At 39.3% G+C, this 21,214-nt stretch overlaps 1 protein-coding gene across 3 annotated transcripts in view; it reads left to right on the forward strand.

Moving 5' to 3' along the window:
* Positions 1-21,214, forward strand: part of LOC142141131 (ATP-dependent 6-phosphofructokinase, muscle type-like) — an 86,024-nt gene that overhangs the window by 51,370 nt on the left and 13,440 nt on the right. For all 3 annotated transcript variants that reach the window (XM_075199280.1, XM_075199279.1, XM_075199281.1), the window contains 10 exons: positions 433-541; positions 765-860; positions 1,123-1,215; positions 5,243-5,368; positions 11,498-11,562; positions 12,271-12,334; positions 12,614-12,760; positions 15,275-15,345; positions 18,630-18,717; positions 19,828-19,980. In XM_075199280.1, coding sequence (XP_075055381.1) covers positions 433-541; positions 765-860; positions 1,123-1,215; positions 5,243-5,368; positions 11,498-11,562; positions 12,271-12,334; positions 12,614-12,760; positions 15,275-15,345; positions 18,630-18,717; positions 19,828-19,980 — 1,012 coding nt within the window. The remainder of the gene's footprint in view (positions 1-432; positions 542-764; positions 861-1,122; positions 1,216-5,242; positions 5,369-11,497; positions 11,563-12,270; positions 12,335-12,613; positions 12,761-15,274; positions 15,346-18,629; positions 18,718-19,827; positions 19,981-21,214) is intronic.

Raw genomic sequence — 21,214 nt, forward strand, 5'->3', positions numbered from 1 at the left:
TGAGATCAGAAGCACCTGATTGGACATGTAATGTGGCCTAGCCATAAGGGAGTCACGGCTATTCGGGAAGTGTCGAGATGGCTCCTGTTCACTTTGAACTCTCCTGGAAGTGATGACAGCAGATGTCAGAGGTTGGATGTCGGTGGTTGTTTTGTTAGCAAAAGGTGGAAGAAATATTTAAAAATAGTTCAAGCTGAAATGTGACTTGCTGTCTGATTATGTCACAGTATTTGCCAATGAGGATTTTACTAGTTCAGTGCTAATCTCTGTAACTGGGATGCGTTAACCTCTCAGTGAGCCTCCATATGCCGCATCAACCACCAACACAGTACAGTTGGGCACAATATTATTGCAACATTGTTGGTTGACTGTCAACACTCTACGGGGAATAAGCTCTTGTGAATACTCATTATCTTTTCCCTTATGTCCTAGGTACTTGGCTCTAGTAACCGCTCTCGCATGTGGAGCAGACTGGGTTTTTATTCCAGAGTCTCCACCCGAAGAAAACTGGGAAGAACATCTTTGCAGAAGACTAAGTGAGGTATCTAAATGTCTTTGTTTTCACACTCATAACATTGTAAGACTTCAAGTTTGTTGTTGGGTATATGGAAAAAATAGATTATATAAAACATCTGAGTCTGCCAGTGATCCAAAATCACAATCCCATTCAAACCTGTACTTTCAAAAACAGATTGCTTTTTTGCTTATTAAAAGTGTTTTACAGTGCCCTCTGCTTGTGAATGTGCTGACACTGCTATTTTCAGACTAGAGGACGTGGATCAAGACTTAATATTATAATTGTTGCTGAAGGAGCAATTGATGCGAGTGGCCATCCTATCACATCTGAGGATATTAAAAATGTAAGTAATAAACATCTCATCTTATTGTTAGTATTGTTCTACTCTAAAAAAGTTGTTTACTGTAACTGCTAACTTGCATTATCTATCTTAAAACTGCCTTGAAATTGAATATAAAATAGAATTGTAGATCACAAATCTGTGGACTTGAAACAGTTAGGAATTTGTTATAAATACATTGTCAGGGGGAAAATTGTGACATTACAATATTGATCCAGTTTTCATTTGTCTGTTAATACATTGTGTTGTTAAATCTGTTTAACAGCTAGTTGTAAAGCGCCTTGGCTATGACACAAGAGTCACTGTTCTTGGACATGTTCAGCGTGGTGGAACACCTTCAGCCTTTGATAGAATTTTGGTAAGCATTATTCTGTGGGGGCAGAACTTTTGGGGGGTATAGCCCTTCAATTAAATAACCAACTGTTTCACATTGGCGAGCTAATCTATAATATAAAAGCCTAGCGGCATGTGTTAGTCTATGTGTGGGGGGGGAGGAAACGAGCTGCAGCGCCACCTGCTGGGCGGAGTTATACACTGACCTACTAAATGCTTAGCATTATCTAATATATAAAAGTAAAAGCCTAGCGGCGTGTGTGTGTGTGTGTGTGTGGAAAAAACTATTTTCTCAGAAAGGACTCATCCAGTTGACCTGAAATTTGGTATACTGACATTATTTGACAAAAAAATTAGAATAGTCAAGTCAGTTAACTTCCATCATCCCCCCTTCCCCCCGTGGGAGGGGTAGTAAAGGCTAAATTTACGAGTTGAGGGGTCAAACTCATTTTTTCGTGAGGTAATTTTACCTCATGAAAACACATTAAAAAGGGCGGTTGCGTCGGGAAGTAACGCTCTTCCCCCGAGGAGGCCTGGGCTAGGCCCAAATGCATGACAAGAACCTTTTTAAGACCTTAAGTAGCTTGATTTGACTAGAATGGATGAGTATCATGCACGGGTTAACTTGTTATATATAGGACTGTTATTATCTGTAGCAGCAGATGTATCCTGTATTGAAGTAAATTTGTATTCCTCAAATCTCTAGACTGACTTGACCAGCAAGCTTCTTTATTGTCAAGTTCAACTTAATTCGGCAGTTGAACATAGAGGGCTTGATTCATTATTGACCTTATCTTGAGCGGAAGTTGCTATGCGTATTTTAAGAACAAACTGGGAGATAAGAAAGTCGCGATTCAACAAGGAACGGACGTTAGGAAACATGCCCATCTTAAGTCATTTGGGCAACGGATCTTAAGCAGTCAGTTCATCTTAAGATCCGCTTCTTATTTAAAGATAAGATGGTGTTGCGTAATGGCAAATGTGGGAGGTGCGAAGGGTTTGATTACAAATTTTAAAGCAAAATCGGAGTGTATTGTGCAGAACTGTTATTACCTAATCATTAGCATTTATATAATTATCTTACCTGGGACAAATGATTTTAAAGTGGTATTGTTAATATTAATAGGAAAAATATACACCAGTCAGGGAAGGGATAAAGTGCTTTCATCACAGGGTAGGGAGGGGGCTGGGAAAATTGGGTTAAAATTTATAATACAAACAACACACACATTAAAATGCACATTACATATGAAAATAGAGATGCGCTGTTATTGTGAAACATAAAATATCTTACAAATACAAACTTTTAAAGTGTATATAAAAGAGTAAGCTAAAATATAACTCTCAATACAAATAATAGTCCACTCTACAAAACCACACCAGTTATCCCCAATATAGGGGTAAATGTATGAACCTCCGGATTCTTCAACTCCGGCGAGTTCAGCGTCTTCAGCGCTTAAATTTAAAGCGGCGCTGCCTTGTAAAGGGAGACTTCCCTTTACAAGGTAGCGCCGCTTTAAATTTAAGCGCTGAAGACGCTGAACTCGCCGGAGTTGAAGAATCCGGAGGTTCATACATTTACCCAATAGACTCTTAACCAACTTCAAGTGTAAATGAAGCAGTCTTTTATAGTGGATTGTAATGAGACAAGTATATACAGGTGTATGGCCACTGTGGTATCAGATGACAAGATCTGATGCTAGGTCTATGCAACGCTGGTTACAGAAATCTGTTGTTTAGTTTTATACTGATTAAAATATGTTTGCGTTTATTTCTGATTGCAAATTATTCTGAGATTCATTTGTATAGACTTTCTTATTTTAATTTTTATTAAAAAAAACATGATCCTTCATGTCTGTTACTAAGAAGGTGTGTGCAATTGTTCATTTAATTATGTTCATTAACACTTTAGGTAGCCACTAGTACCTGTGTTGTGGTGTATGTTTGTTTCCATCTAAACTATGCCTTAGTGGTTGGACAACTCAGCTGCATTAGGGTCATGAGTTCTAATCCAGAGTCATGCCCATATCTGTGTGGACTTTGTATATCCCCATGCTTCTGTGGGTTTACTCCAATGTGACACTTATAGAAGAGTACGCTAGTATATGTTTTGGTGTTTGCTCTGTCTTTAGAGTATTGTACCGTGCATGTATATTTATGATTGCGAATTATTAGCCGTTGAATTCACATCCACATTTATTTACCATTCAAAATTACACATGACACATTTTTCATGTCGGAGAACAAGAGAATGTGTGTGTAATTCTTTATTGTTTATCCTTAAACCTTCATGTTGGCAGTAGTGGCTGTGTTGTATCTTTTTTTAGGAGCATTATTAGCTTGGTTTATGTACTCACATTTATTTTTACTTAATAGGACTTTCAAACATGGTGCTTGTCATTCAAGTCTATATAATGTATGTAATGCTCAATCAGCACGTTGGCTTAGTGGTTAGACAATCCATCTTTCAACAGTGGGGTCATGACTTTGAATCCTCAGACATGGCCTTATTTCTGTGAGTTTAAATATGCTCCCCATGTTTGTGTGGGTTTCCTATGTGGCCCTTATGGAAGAGCATGCATTGTTTATGTTTGCACAATTTATATATATATATATATATATATATATATAGTTTTAACAAATTAAGCTGTTATGCTTTTCATTTATACTAGCATATTATTAGACGTTTTGTAAAAATAACAAATAAGGTATAGGCTAACTATTAGATATTACACATCAACTACTTCACATTGCAATTTATTACAACTGTGCATCCACCATGGTTGTTGTTTTTTTTGGTTTTTTTTAAAGTACATTGTTTAATGTTTGACATTAATATAAAATGAAAAAAATTCTGAGTGAAGTGTATTAAGATGTATGTTGTGCATATTTAGTTGTGAGTGTTTTAAACGAACAATGCTTTTTGATCAGTTAAGTGTTGTTATTCAGCGCTGCTGCTATAGCTTTTTTTGGCTTAAACATGACTCCAAGCTTCCTTAAGTTTAAGCATGAATTTAAGAAAAACACAAGCATTTCTTTTTATCTATCCGGCGGTAAACACCTACTCTTCTTAAGTCAGTATGATCTCCGCCCAATCTCCACTCATTACCCTCCCTTTCCCAATCCTTTTTTCTCAAGTGGTCGGAGAACTTCTTAAGTGAAGTTAAGAAGGATTTATATCTTAACTTAGGCAATGGATTTTCCTTCTTATCTCCCTTTTCTGGACATGCGCAGAGACGATTTTCGTAAGATCCGCAAAACACTGCAGATAAGATCCGTAATTAATCAGGTCCAGAATTATTACTAATATCCACTATTTAAAGAGCAGCAACATATCAATTGCACTTTTAATATAGCATAATTTACAAACCGTATTAAACACTACAGTTGTATAGATGCTACTGCCCATATAAGCTTACAGTCTAAGGCTAGTGATACATGGGCACTTTGATCATCTGCATATTGCCACCCCACTTGAATCCAGAGCTTACACTTTTATATACACCAGCAGTGTTTCCAGAGCACATCAGGAATACGTCCTTTACTCTGCCTGCTATGGGCAAAACAAAGAGTGTGTTTAAGAGACAGAGGTGCTTTTAAGCAGAGGTGTAAAGTGAAATGGAGAAGATGTGGCTCATTGTAAGCTGAGAAGGTAAAGCCACAATGAGCCAGAAATAAATGGGTCCATGATAAAGTCCATAGTAAGTTGTAGATGCCACAGCTCAAGAAAACACATCACACTGTCCTATCTTTGATTACTTTAACCAGGAATCACATAGTAATTACTAATAGAGTGAGAACGAAAAAATGGGAATGCAATTAATAAACATGAATGCACATAAATTTAGGCTGTTTGTAGGCTGTTTGTTTGGGGAGAGGTGAAGTTACTAATTATTTTGAAAATCACAACCATGCTATAGGGTGTAGTGAATTCTAATAAGCTGGAGTGCTAAATGATTAACTGTAGAATTGTCACATTCCAACTATTGATGCATTTGAAATCACAAAAGGGAAAGGTATTTGTTTTCAGGGTGCTTTGCTTCCATTACTAGGGAAGTCGCATGGGTGTTGAAGCTGTGATGGCCTTGTTGGAAGGATCGCCAGACACTCCAGCTTGTGTGGTCAGCTTGTCTGGGAATCAAGCAATCCGTCTGCCTTTAATGGAATGCGTTCAAGTGGTAAGTCACTGGTACCCACCATGTGCCACAAGGATTTAATCCATGTACTAAATATGTATATTCATATAATCAGAGAGATGTAATAACATGTTCTACATGGATATTTATATATCAAGAATAAAAAAATCAGTCTACCATCATTTAAGGGCTACTGTATAATATTCTCACCAAGCAGCGGCCATAACATGTTTCCAGATGAACATCATCATACTTGTACAACTATGGCATACAGTAATAATCAGCAATCCAGTTTGTTCCATGTCAAGGAAAAATAATTTTCTCTTTCAACCAATCTGGGGGACACTGCTACCATGGAGTTGTAGGTGGGGAGCATTGGAGTTGGCACTTAACTAGTTAACCCCCTGTAGCTCCTCAGTGTAGATTAAGTGCCCAAGAAGTTGGGCTTGCTTTCTTCTGACTAGTGAAAATTAGTAAGGATTTTTCTTTTATTTTATTATTTACTTGTTTTTATTTAGGAATAGTATCACAGCCTGCTTCAGTGTGCGATTAGAATCACCACACTATTCAAAAAATGCAGGCTGTGTAGGAGCTGTCTCCGTGTAAGAATTGGCAGGCTCTCACTGACAGAATGGATTTTGGAAGTGTGACAAGCGGCTTCATAAGCTATTGTCACACTAGGTGGTCTCTGATGACCAGCGCTACTTCTGGGTATAGAGTGCCATGATTCAGCGTTATGGCGGCAGCCATCATATGGCCACTACCAAGTTTCTCCCTAAGAGAGACGGGGGGAATGAAGGTATATATATATATATATATATATATATATATAATTATATCTGCGGCAGCAATTGAGGACCCGATGGTGTGCTTATGTAACGGAAGCTGCATTAATTCGGGGGCTAAGAGAGACATTGGCAGAGAACAATGGCTGGAAATAGGGTAGGAGCTGTATAAAAGAGCTCCTCCCATAGAAGATTGTAGAATGGTATCTCCCAGAGTGCCAAATCTACCCGGGAAGAAAACACAGGACACTCCCCAACCATCTGAACTTCACTGCTGACAGAGACTCCTCTCCTGCTGCAGATCTGTACTAGTCTGGAGGGCTAAGTACCACTGCATATATTCTTTACAAATATACATTCTGTCATACAGCATAGGTATATTGTATGTTACAGTTGTGATAGCAGCATATACAAAGAAGCCGCTGCATCACACATACCTGCTGGGGCATAATGTATAAGATTGATATACATATATCAGACTACATATAGTAAAGATACATCTTTTGACTGAGATTAGATGGTATCTTGTACAGACTTTTCTTGTGTTGTATAATTGCTCTGTCTGTATTATTCCTTTCTGTAATTGCTCTTCCTCTCAGAATGTCTCAAAAAGGAAAAGCACCTAAAGCAAAATACTTTTTCTTGCTCTAAATGCAAGGTAAAATTGCAAAGTGTACAGCAGAAACCAGTTGCACTCTTTTTTGTGGACTGAGAGCCAGAGCCCCAGGCTGCGCAGAGCCAGGGTAGTACTCCGCTGTTAGTGTAAGAACTGGTGTGGGCAATATCACTGTCACAGTCGGTGGGCACTCTGGTGCAGCTACTCGGCCATCAGGCAGAGATTGCAGCTCAGTCTGCGGGTTCTCCTTCTACCTCAGTAGCGGGGGCACCCCTTACAGCGGTACTTTCACAATCAGTCAGTGACAATGCAGATTTAGGACCCGCTGGCCCTTTAGCTTCTCTTGCTCTCTAAGAGGGCCCCTGTAGGTGAACCTGCATGGATCCTTGGTTAGGGGCATAGACAGACTGAACAGTTTTTTGGACTCCCCAAGACCACCTTTGTCCAAAAACAAACAGCAATGGGCAAGTCATCCTTTTCTTTCGGTCTCCGATCTCCACTTACATAACAGACTCCCCACAGGTCACGGATCTTGATGAATCTTACAGAAATCAGGACATTGAGGATTTGGTCCTGGCAGATAGATGGACCTTGGACCTTATAGACATAGATGAGCCCACAGCAGTGGATCAGGGTCTTTAAAAAAAAATCAAGAGACACACGATCTGCTTTCCTCCTTCTACAGAGTTGAGGGAAATTGCGGAAGCAGGTTGCTCACAGCCGGACCGCAAAGTAAGGAAGTTCATGGCCCTGTTATTCAGGTAGCAGTGGATAGCATCATCTCCAGATCGATGGATTCAGGGAATCATGACAAGAAGCTATGTGGCTGGATCACTATTAAATAACTTTTGGTAAAAATGTATTTAAAGCAAATAGCGCAGGGCACTTATTTATGTAATTGCATTTGCACTTATTTTTTTATATTGTGTATATTGTAAGATAGGAAATTGTTATTTCTGAGACCAGGGGAAGAAATTTGTCTCATGTCTAACCTTGCTATAGGAAATGCCTATTTCTGATGTATATATCTGAAAAAATGAGCCTATGTTTACCAAGCCTTTGGTGTATTGTGATTTGGGAAAGTGGCTTGTTGTGGTTCCTTTTGTTGTTCTGTGTGAATATGCATTCCGAACGGTCTGATGAAAGGACACATGCTAATCAGGCCTTTTGATGTGTGAGGTGTAACTTGGAAACAGGAAGGTTTAATTTAAAACGTGCTGCTACATTTCCTGCATCTCAAACAAAGATGCAGGATATCACAGCAAGGTTTTTAAGAATTTCATAGCTAAGTATAAATATTAGTGGCTTTGCAATGTATGTAAATCAATGTTTTGGTAAAAGAGGTTACATCCTGATGCTAAAAGTAGACTATTTCTGAACTATAAAAGATGAGCTGTGTGAGCATGTAAGTGATCTTCTGATTTTTCATCTGACCTGATCACAGTGGTATCTTCCACCAGTGTGTGTGAGCAAATAAACCATCTTGCTTCAAAGACCTAATTGGAAACATCTTCAATATCGCTGTATTCCTGTGATCTACAGATTAGACCCAAATCTAATCCGTTCTCCGGCTGTGTCTGAGGTTTGGACCCAAGCGTTTCCAGTACCACCGCTCTGCCTGCTACCCAGCAGCCCTGTTCCATGTGATAGGCCAGGGGCGATCCATCCACAGCAACCCGGATCCATAGTAAGAGGTCCGGAGTAACCAACCCAGGTACACTAGCAACGAGACACGCTAGCAGCGTCAGTGACCCAGAAGAAACCCGGTTCTGGATGCCGGTATAGGAGTCCAGTGGTGGCAGCATTATAAGCCCCTCCTACTTCAGCAAGAGGGCACATTTGGGATAACGAAAGGGAATGGTGGCAAAGTAAGCCCAGCCAGTTCCCAGCAACAACAGACATAGGTGGCATAGGTGGTCCATCCTGTCACAGGCTACATGATCGATCGGTCGGGTCAAGCCTATCGTCGTTTCTTTCCCACCTCCCACAAGAAGACAAGCGATGTTACACTGCGTCACTTCACTTCTTTCCGCAGGGGTCATCTGTCTAGTTACGGAAATACAGAGATGCCAGGGATTCTATTCAAACTTCTTCTTGGTCACAAAAACCAGATAGTTACTTCCGCCCTATTCTAAATCTAAAGTCCTTAAATTTACACCTACGAGTGGTCAGATTTTGCATGCAATCTCTTCGGTCAGCATGGATCCGGAAGAATTCCTGGTGTCCGTAGATATTCGGGATGCCTACTTGCACATCCCAATATGGGAGGGACATCAGTCTCTACTGTGGCTTCATGGTGGTAGCCTCCCACTATCAATTCAGGGCGCTCCCATTTGGTCTTTCATCAGCGCCCAGAGTGTTCACAAAAGTTATGTTCGTGATGGCCGGTTGTCTTTGTTCCAGAGGGGTCAAAATAGTGCCTTACTTGGACGACCTTCTTATCAAGGCCGCATCTGAACACGTTACGTCAGCATATGAACCTCACCATCAGGGTGTTGAAGTCCCACGGCTGGATCATAAATTTAAGCAAGTCCCAATTAATCTCTTGCCAGAGGATGACATTCTTGGGTCTCATCATGGACACCAGAGAACAGAAAATTGTCCTTCCCGAGGACAAAGCTCGATCTATACGGAACATGATGGCCCGGGTCCTACTAAGCCGCAGTCCCTTCATGCTCCTTTGCATGAAGCTCTTGGGGAAGATGGTCTCGACTTTTGAGACTATTCCATACAGAAGATTCCACTCCAGACGGTTTCAGTGGGACCTTTTGACAAAGTGGTCAGGGTCTCACCTCTGATTGTACTCCCAACCTATCTGTCTATCTCGGTAGGCTCAGTCGTCCCTCCAGTGTTGGATGGTCCAGGATCACTTTGTCGTAGGCAAATCCTTTGCGCCACAGTCCTGGATTTTCACGACGGACGCCATCCTTCAGGGCTGGCGTTCTTCCAATAAACTTCCTGGAACTGAAGGCCATGTTGATGGCGTTGAAGTGGGCTCAGGCCTTTCTTCAGGGCTTCCCAGTCTGCCTTTAATCCGACAGTGCCATGGCAGTGGCATATGTCAACAAGCAGGGGGGAGGGGGGGACAAAGAGTGCCAAGGCAATGCAGGTGGCAACTCAGATCCTGGAATGGGCGGAACTATTCGTTCCCTCATTTTCGGCAGTATTCATCTCAGGCTTGCTAAACTGGGAGGTAGACAATCCAAGTCGCCACACAGTAATACCAGGGGAGTGGTCACTCCATCTGGAAGTGTTCCAGATGCTAGTTGCAGGTGGGTTCTTCCAGGTCTGGACCTCATGTTGTTGAGGCACAATCGTCTGGTTCCCAGGTTCTGCTCAAGAGCCAGGGATCGCCTGGCGTTGGACATAGATGTCATGACAATGCACTGGGAATTCAGGTTGGGTTACCTATTTTCTCCCCCATCCCAGTTCTTCCACGTGTTCTCCTGCGGGTCAGGCAAGGAGGGCTGCCGGTGATACTGGTGGCGTCCGATTGGCCACGCCGGGTCTGGTACGCAGACATTCTATCCATGACAGTCGACCAGGGGGGGTTTCGTCTACCCCGTTCACGGTGACCTCCTCCTTCAAGGCCCCTTACAACAGCAGGACCTGCCTCGGATGGCTTTAACGTCATGGCTGTTGAAGCCTGTCTCAGGCGGTCAAAGGGGTTCTCTTCCAGAGTGGTGAACACCTTTTTGCAGGCTAGAAAACCTGTTTCTGCTTACACTTACTACAGGATTTGGCGGACTTACATTAAGTGGTGTGAGAGTAGGGTCCGCCACACTGCGACATTTAACCTGCTTCTGCCCCTTCTTCTGGCTTTTCTCCAGCATGGACTTGAAATGTGACTCCGGTTGGGTTCCCTGAAAGTTCAGGTCTCAGTCCTATCAGTTTATTTTAAGTTGTGGTTTGCGGACATGCCAAACAAAAGGACTTTCTTGCAGGGGGTATTGCACATTCAGTCCCCCTATGTGCCGCCCACTGCTCCATGGGATCTAAATTTGGTGCTTACCTTTGAACCTTTACAGTCTACAGACATTAAGTTTTTGAAGTGGAAGGTGGTTTTTCTATTCGCAATTGCTTTGGCTCGCAGAGTGTCGGAGCTTGGGGCTCTTTCATGCAGAGACCCATACCTAATTTTCCATGATGATAGGGCGGTCTTCCACTCCGTTTCGTTTTTTCAACCTAAAGTAGTATCGGGGTTTCACTTAAACCAACAAATTGTACTTCCAGTTTTTCAGGAGCCTTTTACTCCCTCTGCGGATAACCTAAGTGAGTACTTGAACAAGGTCAGGGCATTGCGCATTTATGTTCATCGGACCTCACGCATTAGACGTTCAGACTCTCTTTTTGTATTGTGTGATTCCCATAAACGGGGTTGGCCGCTTTTGTAAGTCCCCATGGTAGCAGTGTCCCCGAGATTAGTTGAAGAGAAAATAGGATTTTTTATACTCACGATAATCCTTTTCTCTGATTCCATCTGCGGGACACTCCGTTCCCTCCTTTCTGCTCTTTTGCTGTTTGGTCTGTGGTTGTTTTTCTCCCCTTCCTTGGGGCTTTAGAATTACACTGAGGAGGTACAGGGGGGTTTCAGAGGGGAGGGGCCTGTCAGCATGTTTAGAATTAACAAGTTAAGTGCTAACTGCAACACTCCCCACCTACAACCTCATGGTAGCAGTGTCCCCCAGATGGAATCAGAGAAAAGGATTTATGGTGAGTATGAAAAATCCTATTATTATAACACCTTGTTATTATTCTTTTTTTTACCAGACCAAGGATGTGACACAAGCAATGAATGAGAAACGATTTAAGGATGCTCTTAAGTTAAGAGGAAGGTAATACCTTTATAAACATCTTGTATAAAGCCAGCACTGATGTATAGTCACACTGTAGCCAGTAAACAGTTATTTTTACGGTTGTTTTTCTTCTTATTACTTTCTTTTATTGAGGGAGTGTCAACACTTTACTCAGCACTATACATTCAAGGAGACAATGTTACAGACAACTACATACAATGACATGAAACAGAAGGTAAATAGCTCAGAAAATACATTTGATCATGAACATATTAAAGAAATAAATAGCTGATTATAAAACTCATATGTAATAACACTTGACATGATGGCTGTGGCATGATGAGAAACTGTCTACATTCACCATATACATGAAGCTTGTAGACATAGAAACAGCCAGGATACAAGTCCTTCCCAACTGTGCAACCTCACGTGGGTAGAACAGGCAGTGTAGAAAATAAGATATTGTAGAGGGCATTTATAAGTATTGATGCAAAGGAAAAAGGGGCTAGCAACAAATAATCACATTCCAAGTGTCATTTTTGAGTGAAGTTTACAAAATGAAAGCAACAATCTGCACACACATGACATGAAATAGGAAGAAATGATTGACCTCTTGTATAGACAAATGCTATACATACAGTAAATACTATATTATATATGGCTCAGATAATTATACTGTTTTATTTATTAGAAGTTATTTACAGAGAATATTTAATCATACACTTCACTCTTGTCTTGATTTTGCAGGAGTTTTGAAAATAATTGGAGTGTTTACCGGACACTGGCGCACATAAGACCACCATCTACAAAGGTTTGAAGGATTTTAAATGTATTATTAAGTCTAAAATTGTCATTGGGATGAGCAAGGACATTATCAGGTACAGGTTTATATCCCCATGGAAGAGATTTCTTTTTGACATTTATATTTGTTTTTAGCAGTAATGCACTGGTCCAGCCTGAGATGCGCTGGTGTTGCTTTTAAAGAACTGTGCCTTAAATGTAATATACTGTATACGTTGGCGTCTGTTGAAATGGACACTTGGAAGAGAAATATATTTATTGCAACAGTCACTTATCTCATTACTTGCAGAGTGGTTATAACTTGGCTATACTAAATGTCGGAGCCCCTGCAGCTGGCATGAATGCTGCCGTGAGATCCACTGTCAGAATTGGCATTATCCAAGGTCACAGGATGTTTGCTGTTCATGATGGTTTCGAAGGCCTTGCTAAAGGACAGGTATTTTTATTTTTACACTTTAAATCAACCCACAATAGCTGAGAGATTTTGATGGTTTTAATCCTTTTCCTGGCTTCCACCATAAAAGTTTTAAAAAAATTGTATATGCATAATGTACATAAGAGTTTTAAATTTTCTATCTCAATTCCAGCATGCGGGACATAATTTTGGAATACTTACTCCCAGCATCAAAATAATTTCTCTATTGCTCAGTGATTATAAATTAGTGTTCTGGGTGGAAATAGAGAGATACTTAAAATGTAGCCTTTGTCATCCGCCACTTAGAACCACTGCTGTACTCTAAAGACCAACATTGTCACTTTAACCATCTTTGGATCTATCAACAAAGTAAATGCCATAAACATAAACACCGGCAGCAAAAAAAGGCATTATGTTAAATCCCCTACACCCACTTCTTCCTTAAAGCTGCTGTCTCAGTTTGCCTCATTATAGGCCATGGGAGGTCTGGCATCTGTTGGCCTTGGTGGGAAGTGATAGAAAATGGCTAGCCCACATCAACATTATTTATGCTGGCCACACACATGCTGATGTTTCTACACACGTGTGGGGTTCAGGCTAAGCTGCTAAATCAAATGGAAGCCTACTAGTGTACATCAACGTTTATTTATATAGCGTAGCGCCAGCATATTCCGTAGCGCTTTACAATCTGATCGCTGTACACACAGGTAGATAGTGCTCAGCAACCTACCGTATTTATGAGTAATGCCTAAAAATGATCCAACCAATATTGATTCTTCTATTTTTGGAGCACACAATGCTTTTAAAAGACCTAAAATAAATCAATTTATGATCAAGTTAGTGATCAAAATCAACTCCAGTAAACATAAGTAGTTGTCTATACACACACAATAAGAGCAGATCATGAGAATTGCACTCCTCATACAGAGTAATAGAAGAGACACTGTGAAGCTGTCTATATATAAAACACAAGTTACTGACAATCACATCCAAAATCGTGATACGGTGCAGAGAGATAAGTGACCTGAGAGTTGGGGAAAGGGGTGACTGAGGACTTCCACAAGGACATTAAAGGAATTATTTAGGGTTGTTGTTTTTTGTTTTGTTTGGTAGACAATTATGTATGGTGCCACCTTGTGTTACAGTGTGGAATTTCAGTGCTAAACTATGTCTTATCAAATATATATTGGGTATTGATCGACTAATTAAAAATATGTATATTTATGTATATCAAATATATATTGGGTATTGATCGACTAATTAAAAATATGTATATTGAGAGATAAATATATTCTGATACAATTCATGCAGCAGTACAGTTCACCACCAGTTAATTTATGTAATGTAGAATTGTTGGAATAATAAAATCTATTTTTTGGATCATGCCATCAGCGTCTGGGAACGTGGAGACGGTTAGTGCATTTTCTAACCAATATAATGTTATTAGATTCTATTAAATGATGTTTACATTTGTATATCTATTTACTTTTAACAAACACAATGGGCTTGATATATCTTCAGACATAAGTTTCTTTGTGTCTTGTGCATGCTCGGAAACGGACCTTACACCAGTGAACGCAATTGCATGCAATTCATGTCTGAACACAAAGGACACTTACTACTGCATTTGATTTGAAGGTTGGAAATGAGGAGGGAAGGGGCAATGTACAGTAAGGAGCGTGCCAACGCAGATGTGAACGATCCAAGTTCTGGGTTTCTTTTAAGTACGTGTTTTTTTAGCCATATCTTTTGCACCAGCTACAGAGCAAGTGTAAGTGCAAACTGATAGTGACTGTCATGGCATTGTCTTTCTATTAAAAACTACACATATGTGTGCCACTCGATAGCAAAGAACATCTGTGTGCAGGTAAGAGAAACTAAAACAACGGATTATATATACAGTATGCATTAAGAACATCCTGATTTATGTATTTAATGTAAAGAAAAAAAAAAGAAATTTTTTTTAAAGCACATATTTTTATTGATGATTATAATATTAGTTGGTAATTTCTTCTTCTTTTTTTTTTGCATGCGTTCTGATGGGACATTATGTTGCACATATGCATGTGCGTATCCTACAGTCTGTTCTGTCTGTAACATATGATAAGTGCTGTTTAGGCAGAGCGTACTTATACCCAGATTCAACATGAAACATATCTTGTGATCCACTTGGATTTGAATACAGGCACACGTGCGTTCAAGTTCCATGCTCATTTTAAAAACGCTAATTGCGTACAGGTTGCGTTTGAAGATGAATCAGGCCCAATACGTTTTACAAAAAGAAAATAATCAAATTTGCATATGCAAACTCTTTTTTTCCAAGTAAGCTGCATTTTGACACTCCTGAGTATTTTACCTGATAATAATTTCAATGGAAATAAACTAGTATAATTTGAAAATTATCTTCTATTATTCACTGATGTATCTTTACAAGTACCGGCACAATCATGTCGTGTTAATGAACAGTCTGTAACTCTACAGGCATTTAGAAGCTTTGATTGCATTTTTATATTTTCATATTTTTCTTACTAATAGATTGAAGAAATTGGTTGGGGTGGTGTCGGTGGGTGGACAGGACAAGGAGGCTCACGACTTGGAACCAAAAGGTAGCACTTTTGTTTTATTTTATTACAACTGCCTAATTTTAATGTTCTCCAAACTTTTAACGTTATCTTTGGTAGCAGATGAACGTGAATTCTACCCATGGATCTCCTGCCACTACCAACATGTGGTGCTCCAAACTGAGACATTTGTAGACATTATTTTCTGAACAATGAAAAGGTGTGAAATACGATGTGTCTGGTTACATAAGTGCATTGGGTGATGTCACCTGTCCAATCAGATGCTTTGCACTTCTGATATATGTCCACACCATTTTTGATAGTCCAACAAGCTTATTAGTAAATTGCGTTCTTAAAATGTTCCATGAACTAAAGTGGAGATTTTGTCTCTCCAGTTATTTAGTGGGAGGGCTTAGAAACAATAGAGACAAGCTATCTAGTTGGACAGTTGCATCCTCTGCAAAATGTTCCAGACAACTGCATTGGGAAAATGCAGGCCTTTGAGTTTCAGAGCTTGGCAACTAATGGATTACCAACAGCTCTCCCTGCTCTGCTGGTCAGGCAAGGCAATACATATTTTACAAAATAGATTTGAAAGTGTATTTCTGTTTTATTTTAATACTGGCATATCCTCACAGGTGAGGAAATAGGCTCAGCAGAAATAGGCTCAGCACTTGGGCTCAGTTATCATCAAATAGATAGAAAAAGAGAACATATGCAACTTTATAAGCATAACTCAGAACAGAAGTTGTTAACAGATTGGGTAGGCCCAAAACATAGGTTGCTGTGTTATTTTAGATGGTTCTCTGTGATCTTCTCATTATAGAACTGTCCACAAAATTAGGAATGATTTACTATATTTTGCACAAATGCCTAATTTCTTAGTAATTATATTTTTGTCAATAGCATTATCAATTAATACGTACAAATGATTAAAAAGGTGATATATTGTGAATTACATTTATTGTTAACTAGCAGAATACCCGGCGTTGCCCGGGATTTAAAGAATGTTTATTTACAAAATCTAAATATTAAACATACATGTAAATATCATGTTAAAATTGGACCAGTAGAAGGTGAAAAGTGAAAATGTCAAACTGTATTTGAACTGTATATGATGGAACGAACCAATAAACAATTACTTCAAAACAGTTTGATAAACTATATTTCTCGTTTCTTCATTTGGGGCAAATACATACAAATTTCTTGGTGATCCAACTCTTGAGCACACAACGTAAAATTGTCCATGAGAAAAGCAATGTGATTCCAAGTTGACTCCAGCTACATGTAAAGATTGTCCTTGGGCCTTATTGATAGACATGGCAAAAGCTGGAAATTGTAGACACTTATACAATACATCTGCAATGTTTGTCGAAAATCTCTAGCCAATACAACAGTGACTCCACCCATTAGTAAATTATTGGCTCTTAAAAATTGAAGTGTTTGATTGAGGGCCTGTAAAGCATTTTTGTGTGACATGGTGTATTGATCCCATACAATGACCTGACATTCCTGCAGAATCTGAGCTTTTTCTGTTCGTTTAGTGATATTGCAGACGGGAGTTTCACTTCGGGCCAGATTAAGCGGTAACTTGAAAGCTGAATGTGCTGTTCTTCCACCAGGGAGCAAAGTTGCAGCAATTCCAGAAGAGGCGACAGCAATAGCTATTTTGGAATGTACTCGAATTTTAGCAAGTAACAACTTGATGAGAAACGTCTTATCTGTTCTTCTGGGTGCATCCAGAAAAAATATATTTCCCCTTTTTTTTGGAACTTCTTCCAAGACATTGTTCCAGACATTCTAGAGTTATGGTCGTTTTCGATGATTTTTAGGTGTTACCCCCCTCGCCACACCCACCCTTAGGAGTGCTAGGGGTGTCTTGCCCCCACAATATTTGTTGTCAGACTGTAAGTCATATGTGTACCAGGTTTGGTGTAAATTGTTCCAGACATTCCAGAGTTATGGTCGTTTTCGATGATTTTTAGGTGTTACCCCCCTCGCCACCCCCACCCTTAGGAGTGCTAGGGGTGTCTTGCCCCCACAATATTTGTTGTCAGACTGTAAGTCATATGTGTACCAGGTTTGGTGTAAATTGTTCCAGACATTCCAGAGTTATGGTCGTTTTCGATGATTTTTAGGTGTTACCCCCCCTCGCCACCCCCACCCCGTAATGAATTTCAATTTTAAATTTTTTTAGTTGCCTCCGTCATGTTTTAATACACTCGTATGCAAAATTTCATGATCTTCGCTTGAAAAATGTGGATTTGTATAGAAAGACAGACAGAAGGACAAATTTTCTCTTTTATATATTAGATTAGAAACAAATCCATGGTCCACAGAGCTGTTTCACAGTCATACATTACCTAGACCAGTGGTCAGGGAACAGAGGTAAATTACCCCAAATGGGGTAAAAATGAAATTCCTGGGGGTAATGCTGCCGATTCACATGCTGTCAGTAGGATTGTAGACCCCTTTAAATGTGAAATTGCTGTTGTACCAGAAGAGACTCAAGGGTTGGCAGAGGCACTTCTTGAGCTTTGATGCAATAATGAAGCACGTATTGCAAAGGCATTCAAAACAGCTGTAAAGGCATTCAAAATTGCACATGAGGAGGCAGTCAAAAAGTTGCTGCATTTTGCAACAACCTACCTTTGCGAACAAGGATTTTCCACTCTAACGAACATAAAAACAAAGCAGAGAAATCGATTGGATGCTGAAGACTGTATCCAAACTCCTCTGACATCAAAATGTCCCAATATTGATGCTCTCGTATCAAAAATGAAGCAACATCATTTCTCCAAAACCTGAAGTTTTGAACTTAAAGCTTTCAAAGAAATTTTGAATAGATTCAATAAAATTTTGAATTCCAATAATTAATAATATATGATTTCCTTCCTTTCAAATCAAGGTGGTAACGTCGGCGTATCTAAATATATTTTGGGTAAAAGGTAAAAAAGTTTCCTGACCTAAACAGAAAAATAAGTAGGAACTCACTTAAATTGGGAGATATAGCAAGAAGCTCAGATTTAGAAACAGATTTACATAAATATGTGAGCTTTTGGATTTGTCCTCCTTTTTGATCAAATATTTTTTTTTAAATTTGTCTGGAAGAAAAATAAAGAATGTAATAGTGTAATGCTTCCTATCCAACATTGCCCGTCTTCAGTAACTCATTGGAGTATATTTACTAAACTGTGGGTTTGAAAAAGTGGAGATGTTGTCTATAGCAACCAATCAGATACTAGTTATCATGTATTTAGTATATTGTACAAAATGACAACTAGAGTCTGATTGGTTGCTAACAAACATATTTCTGCTCATTTACATAGGGTGCTGCCGAAGAAATACTTTGAAGAGATCAGTGCCAATATTAGCAACTTCAACATACATGGGCTGATTGTTATTGGAGGCTTTGAGGTAAGTCTTGGTTTGTGTTCTAATAAAATGTAATGAATTGAATGTACTGAACTTCTATCCTTATACTTTGTTGTAAGTCCAAATACATTTTATGTGTACATTTTCTTCACTTCAGAGTTTATGTAATTTTGCAGTGAAAGTTAAAGTTGGAAGATTTTTTTCTGGTCTGTGGGCCTAAATCATGGACATCCATGAAAATTGCACAAGAAATGTAAAAGGACGACTATGATTTTTCATTTTTTTAAACAAGCGCTTTGCTGAATCTGCATCATTATACACAAGCACATATAATCATAGCTCACTGTTTCACTTCAATATTCCATTATACTGCTCACACACCGGGCCAATCTTATTGCTTGGCCCAAGAGACAGGATTGTTGTACACCCCAAGCAACCGGATCTCTTTCTGTTTCACTAGGGCCTACTAGTTCAATCCAATCAAATTAGATCAGATTATTATGGGGCTTGTTTTTGGCCCACACACGGTGAAATATTGTGCCAGTTGCTCAATACTACTGCTGATATTGTTCTAAATGATAGGAATTAGTAATGTTTCAAAAATTTTATATAGAAAGGCAACATTTTATTACATTGACTACATTTCAAAAATAATTTTGTAACTTCATATACAATATAGACGCAACTTTTACCAAAGATTCTAAGAATATTTACTTGTATACCAGTCTGTATTTGAAGTTGAACGAATATTGCAGTATGAGTGATTGTGAACAAAATTAGTAATTGTGTAGTCCAAATACTCATCCCCCATCCACCTTTATTTTTACTTAGGAAACTCCAAATAGTACAAAAAGAGAAATTGACATGAAATAGATAAATACAATTGACATAAAACATTTCTAAGCTGCCTTCTGGGCAGTGCTGCCTTAGGTATGTGTGTAGTATGTCTATGTAGTAAATACAGCTATGCTTCTATAACTCTCTCTAGAGAGCTTTGTATTCTGAAATATTCATCCTCTTCTAACATTAGTCAGACCCCATAAAGACTATTATCAGGAGTTATTGTTTGTGTTAACCATTTAGAATATCTATTCACCAGATTTCAATTGCACATTTCATTCATGTAATGTAATAAAAATGTATTTCCTGCAGGCATTCACAGGCAGCTTGGAATTAATGGAGGGACGTGCCAAGTTTGAGGAGCTATGTATTCCAATTGTCGTTATTCCAGCCACCGTTTCAAACAATGTCCCTGGATCTGATTTCAGTATTGGTGCTGACACAGCTCTGAACACTATTACTACAGTAAGTATATGTCTCCATCTTGCTTTTTTATTGTGTTTTCATGATGTGGCAAGGTCATTTTAATAACATCTCTGCAACAGTCTCAGAAGATGCACTGATCTGTGACAGACACTATTCTCAAAGAACAGGTGTGAATCCAAAATTCTTCTATCCAGATGGCCACTGGAAAAAAAATCTGATAAACCTGCTGGTAGGCATGTTATTGAGGTGACCCATCCTTCTGCCGAGTCTGAGATGTATGGTCACTAAATACATTTCAGCTTCTTCCAGATGCCAGGGAGGATTAGGAGACGTCTTCAGAAGGAAGCATGATGGATTTATCACTTACAAACTTTGGCCTTAAAAATATAGCCTGTTGGATATGGGATTTCATCACTGGTGCATGTACCATAATGAGACAAGTGGCAGTGCCCATTGTGTTGTTTTTTCCTTGCTATCACATGGTGTTTCCTATAATAGGTATACATTTAGCATCATTCAATTTGTGCCAGCTTTAATGCCTCCTTTCAGGGGCAGGCTTAGCTGGGGGGCAGGTTGGAGCATCTTCGGTTCCATAGTGGGCTACCTGGGGCTGGGTCACTAGGCCGTCTGCATTTTTTTCCCTTTAAAATGTTCCTAACACGCTGCTCAGTCACAAGTCTCCCCCCCCCCCCCCCCCTTCTTCCCTGGGCTAAAAATTGCCAGCCCTCCCCTGCCTCCTTTACTGTTGTAATTTCCTTCCCAAGTCTGCCATTTTCCCTGTAGGTCATATGGGCCCGACACATTACTACCAGTGCTGCACAATAATCAATAATGCCTTGTTATACCCATCTCGAGGTTAAGTAGGTAGGTTGATTCTATCAGAGTTCTTCACCAAGTGTTTGGGTTTTTTTTTGTTTTTTATATTTATGACTGGTATATTTAGTTTTATACAGCTGTGTGCAAACTGTGCTTAATTGTTTATACTTCTTTGCTGTTGACAATGGAAAAGATAGCCCAGCCTTTGTTCCCTGCTTATACCTGGGGTGTGTTTACGCCTCAGGTTGAGTGACCTCCTAACTATTTCAAGTGTTTGTGGATCTTCATTGCTAAGCTAATGTTACAGAATATATGTTTGAGCCCTTTTAAATAAAATGCATAGAGCATATATATTTTATACATATGAGTAATAGTATAGGTTTCAGTCAAAATCATGACTACTATGTGTTTTAATTGAGAACATTTATAGTGTATAGCAGAAGTTTATATTCATTGA

The sequence above is a fragment of the Mixophyes fleayi genome, chromosome 2, assembly GCF_038048845.1.
Source record: "Mixophyes fleayi isolate aMixFle1 chromosome 2, aMixFle1.hap1, whole genome shotgun sequence".
NCBI classification, from domain to species: domain Eukaryota; kingdom Metazoa; phylum Chordata; class Amphibia; order Anura; family Limnodynastidae; genus Mixophyes; species Mixophyes fleayi.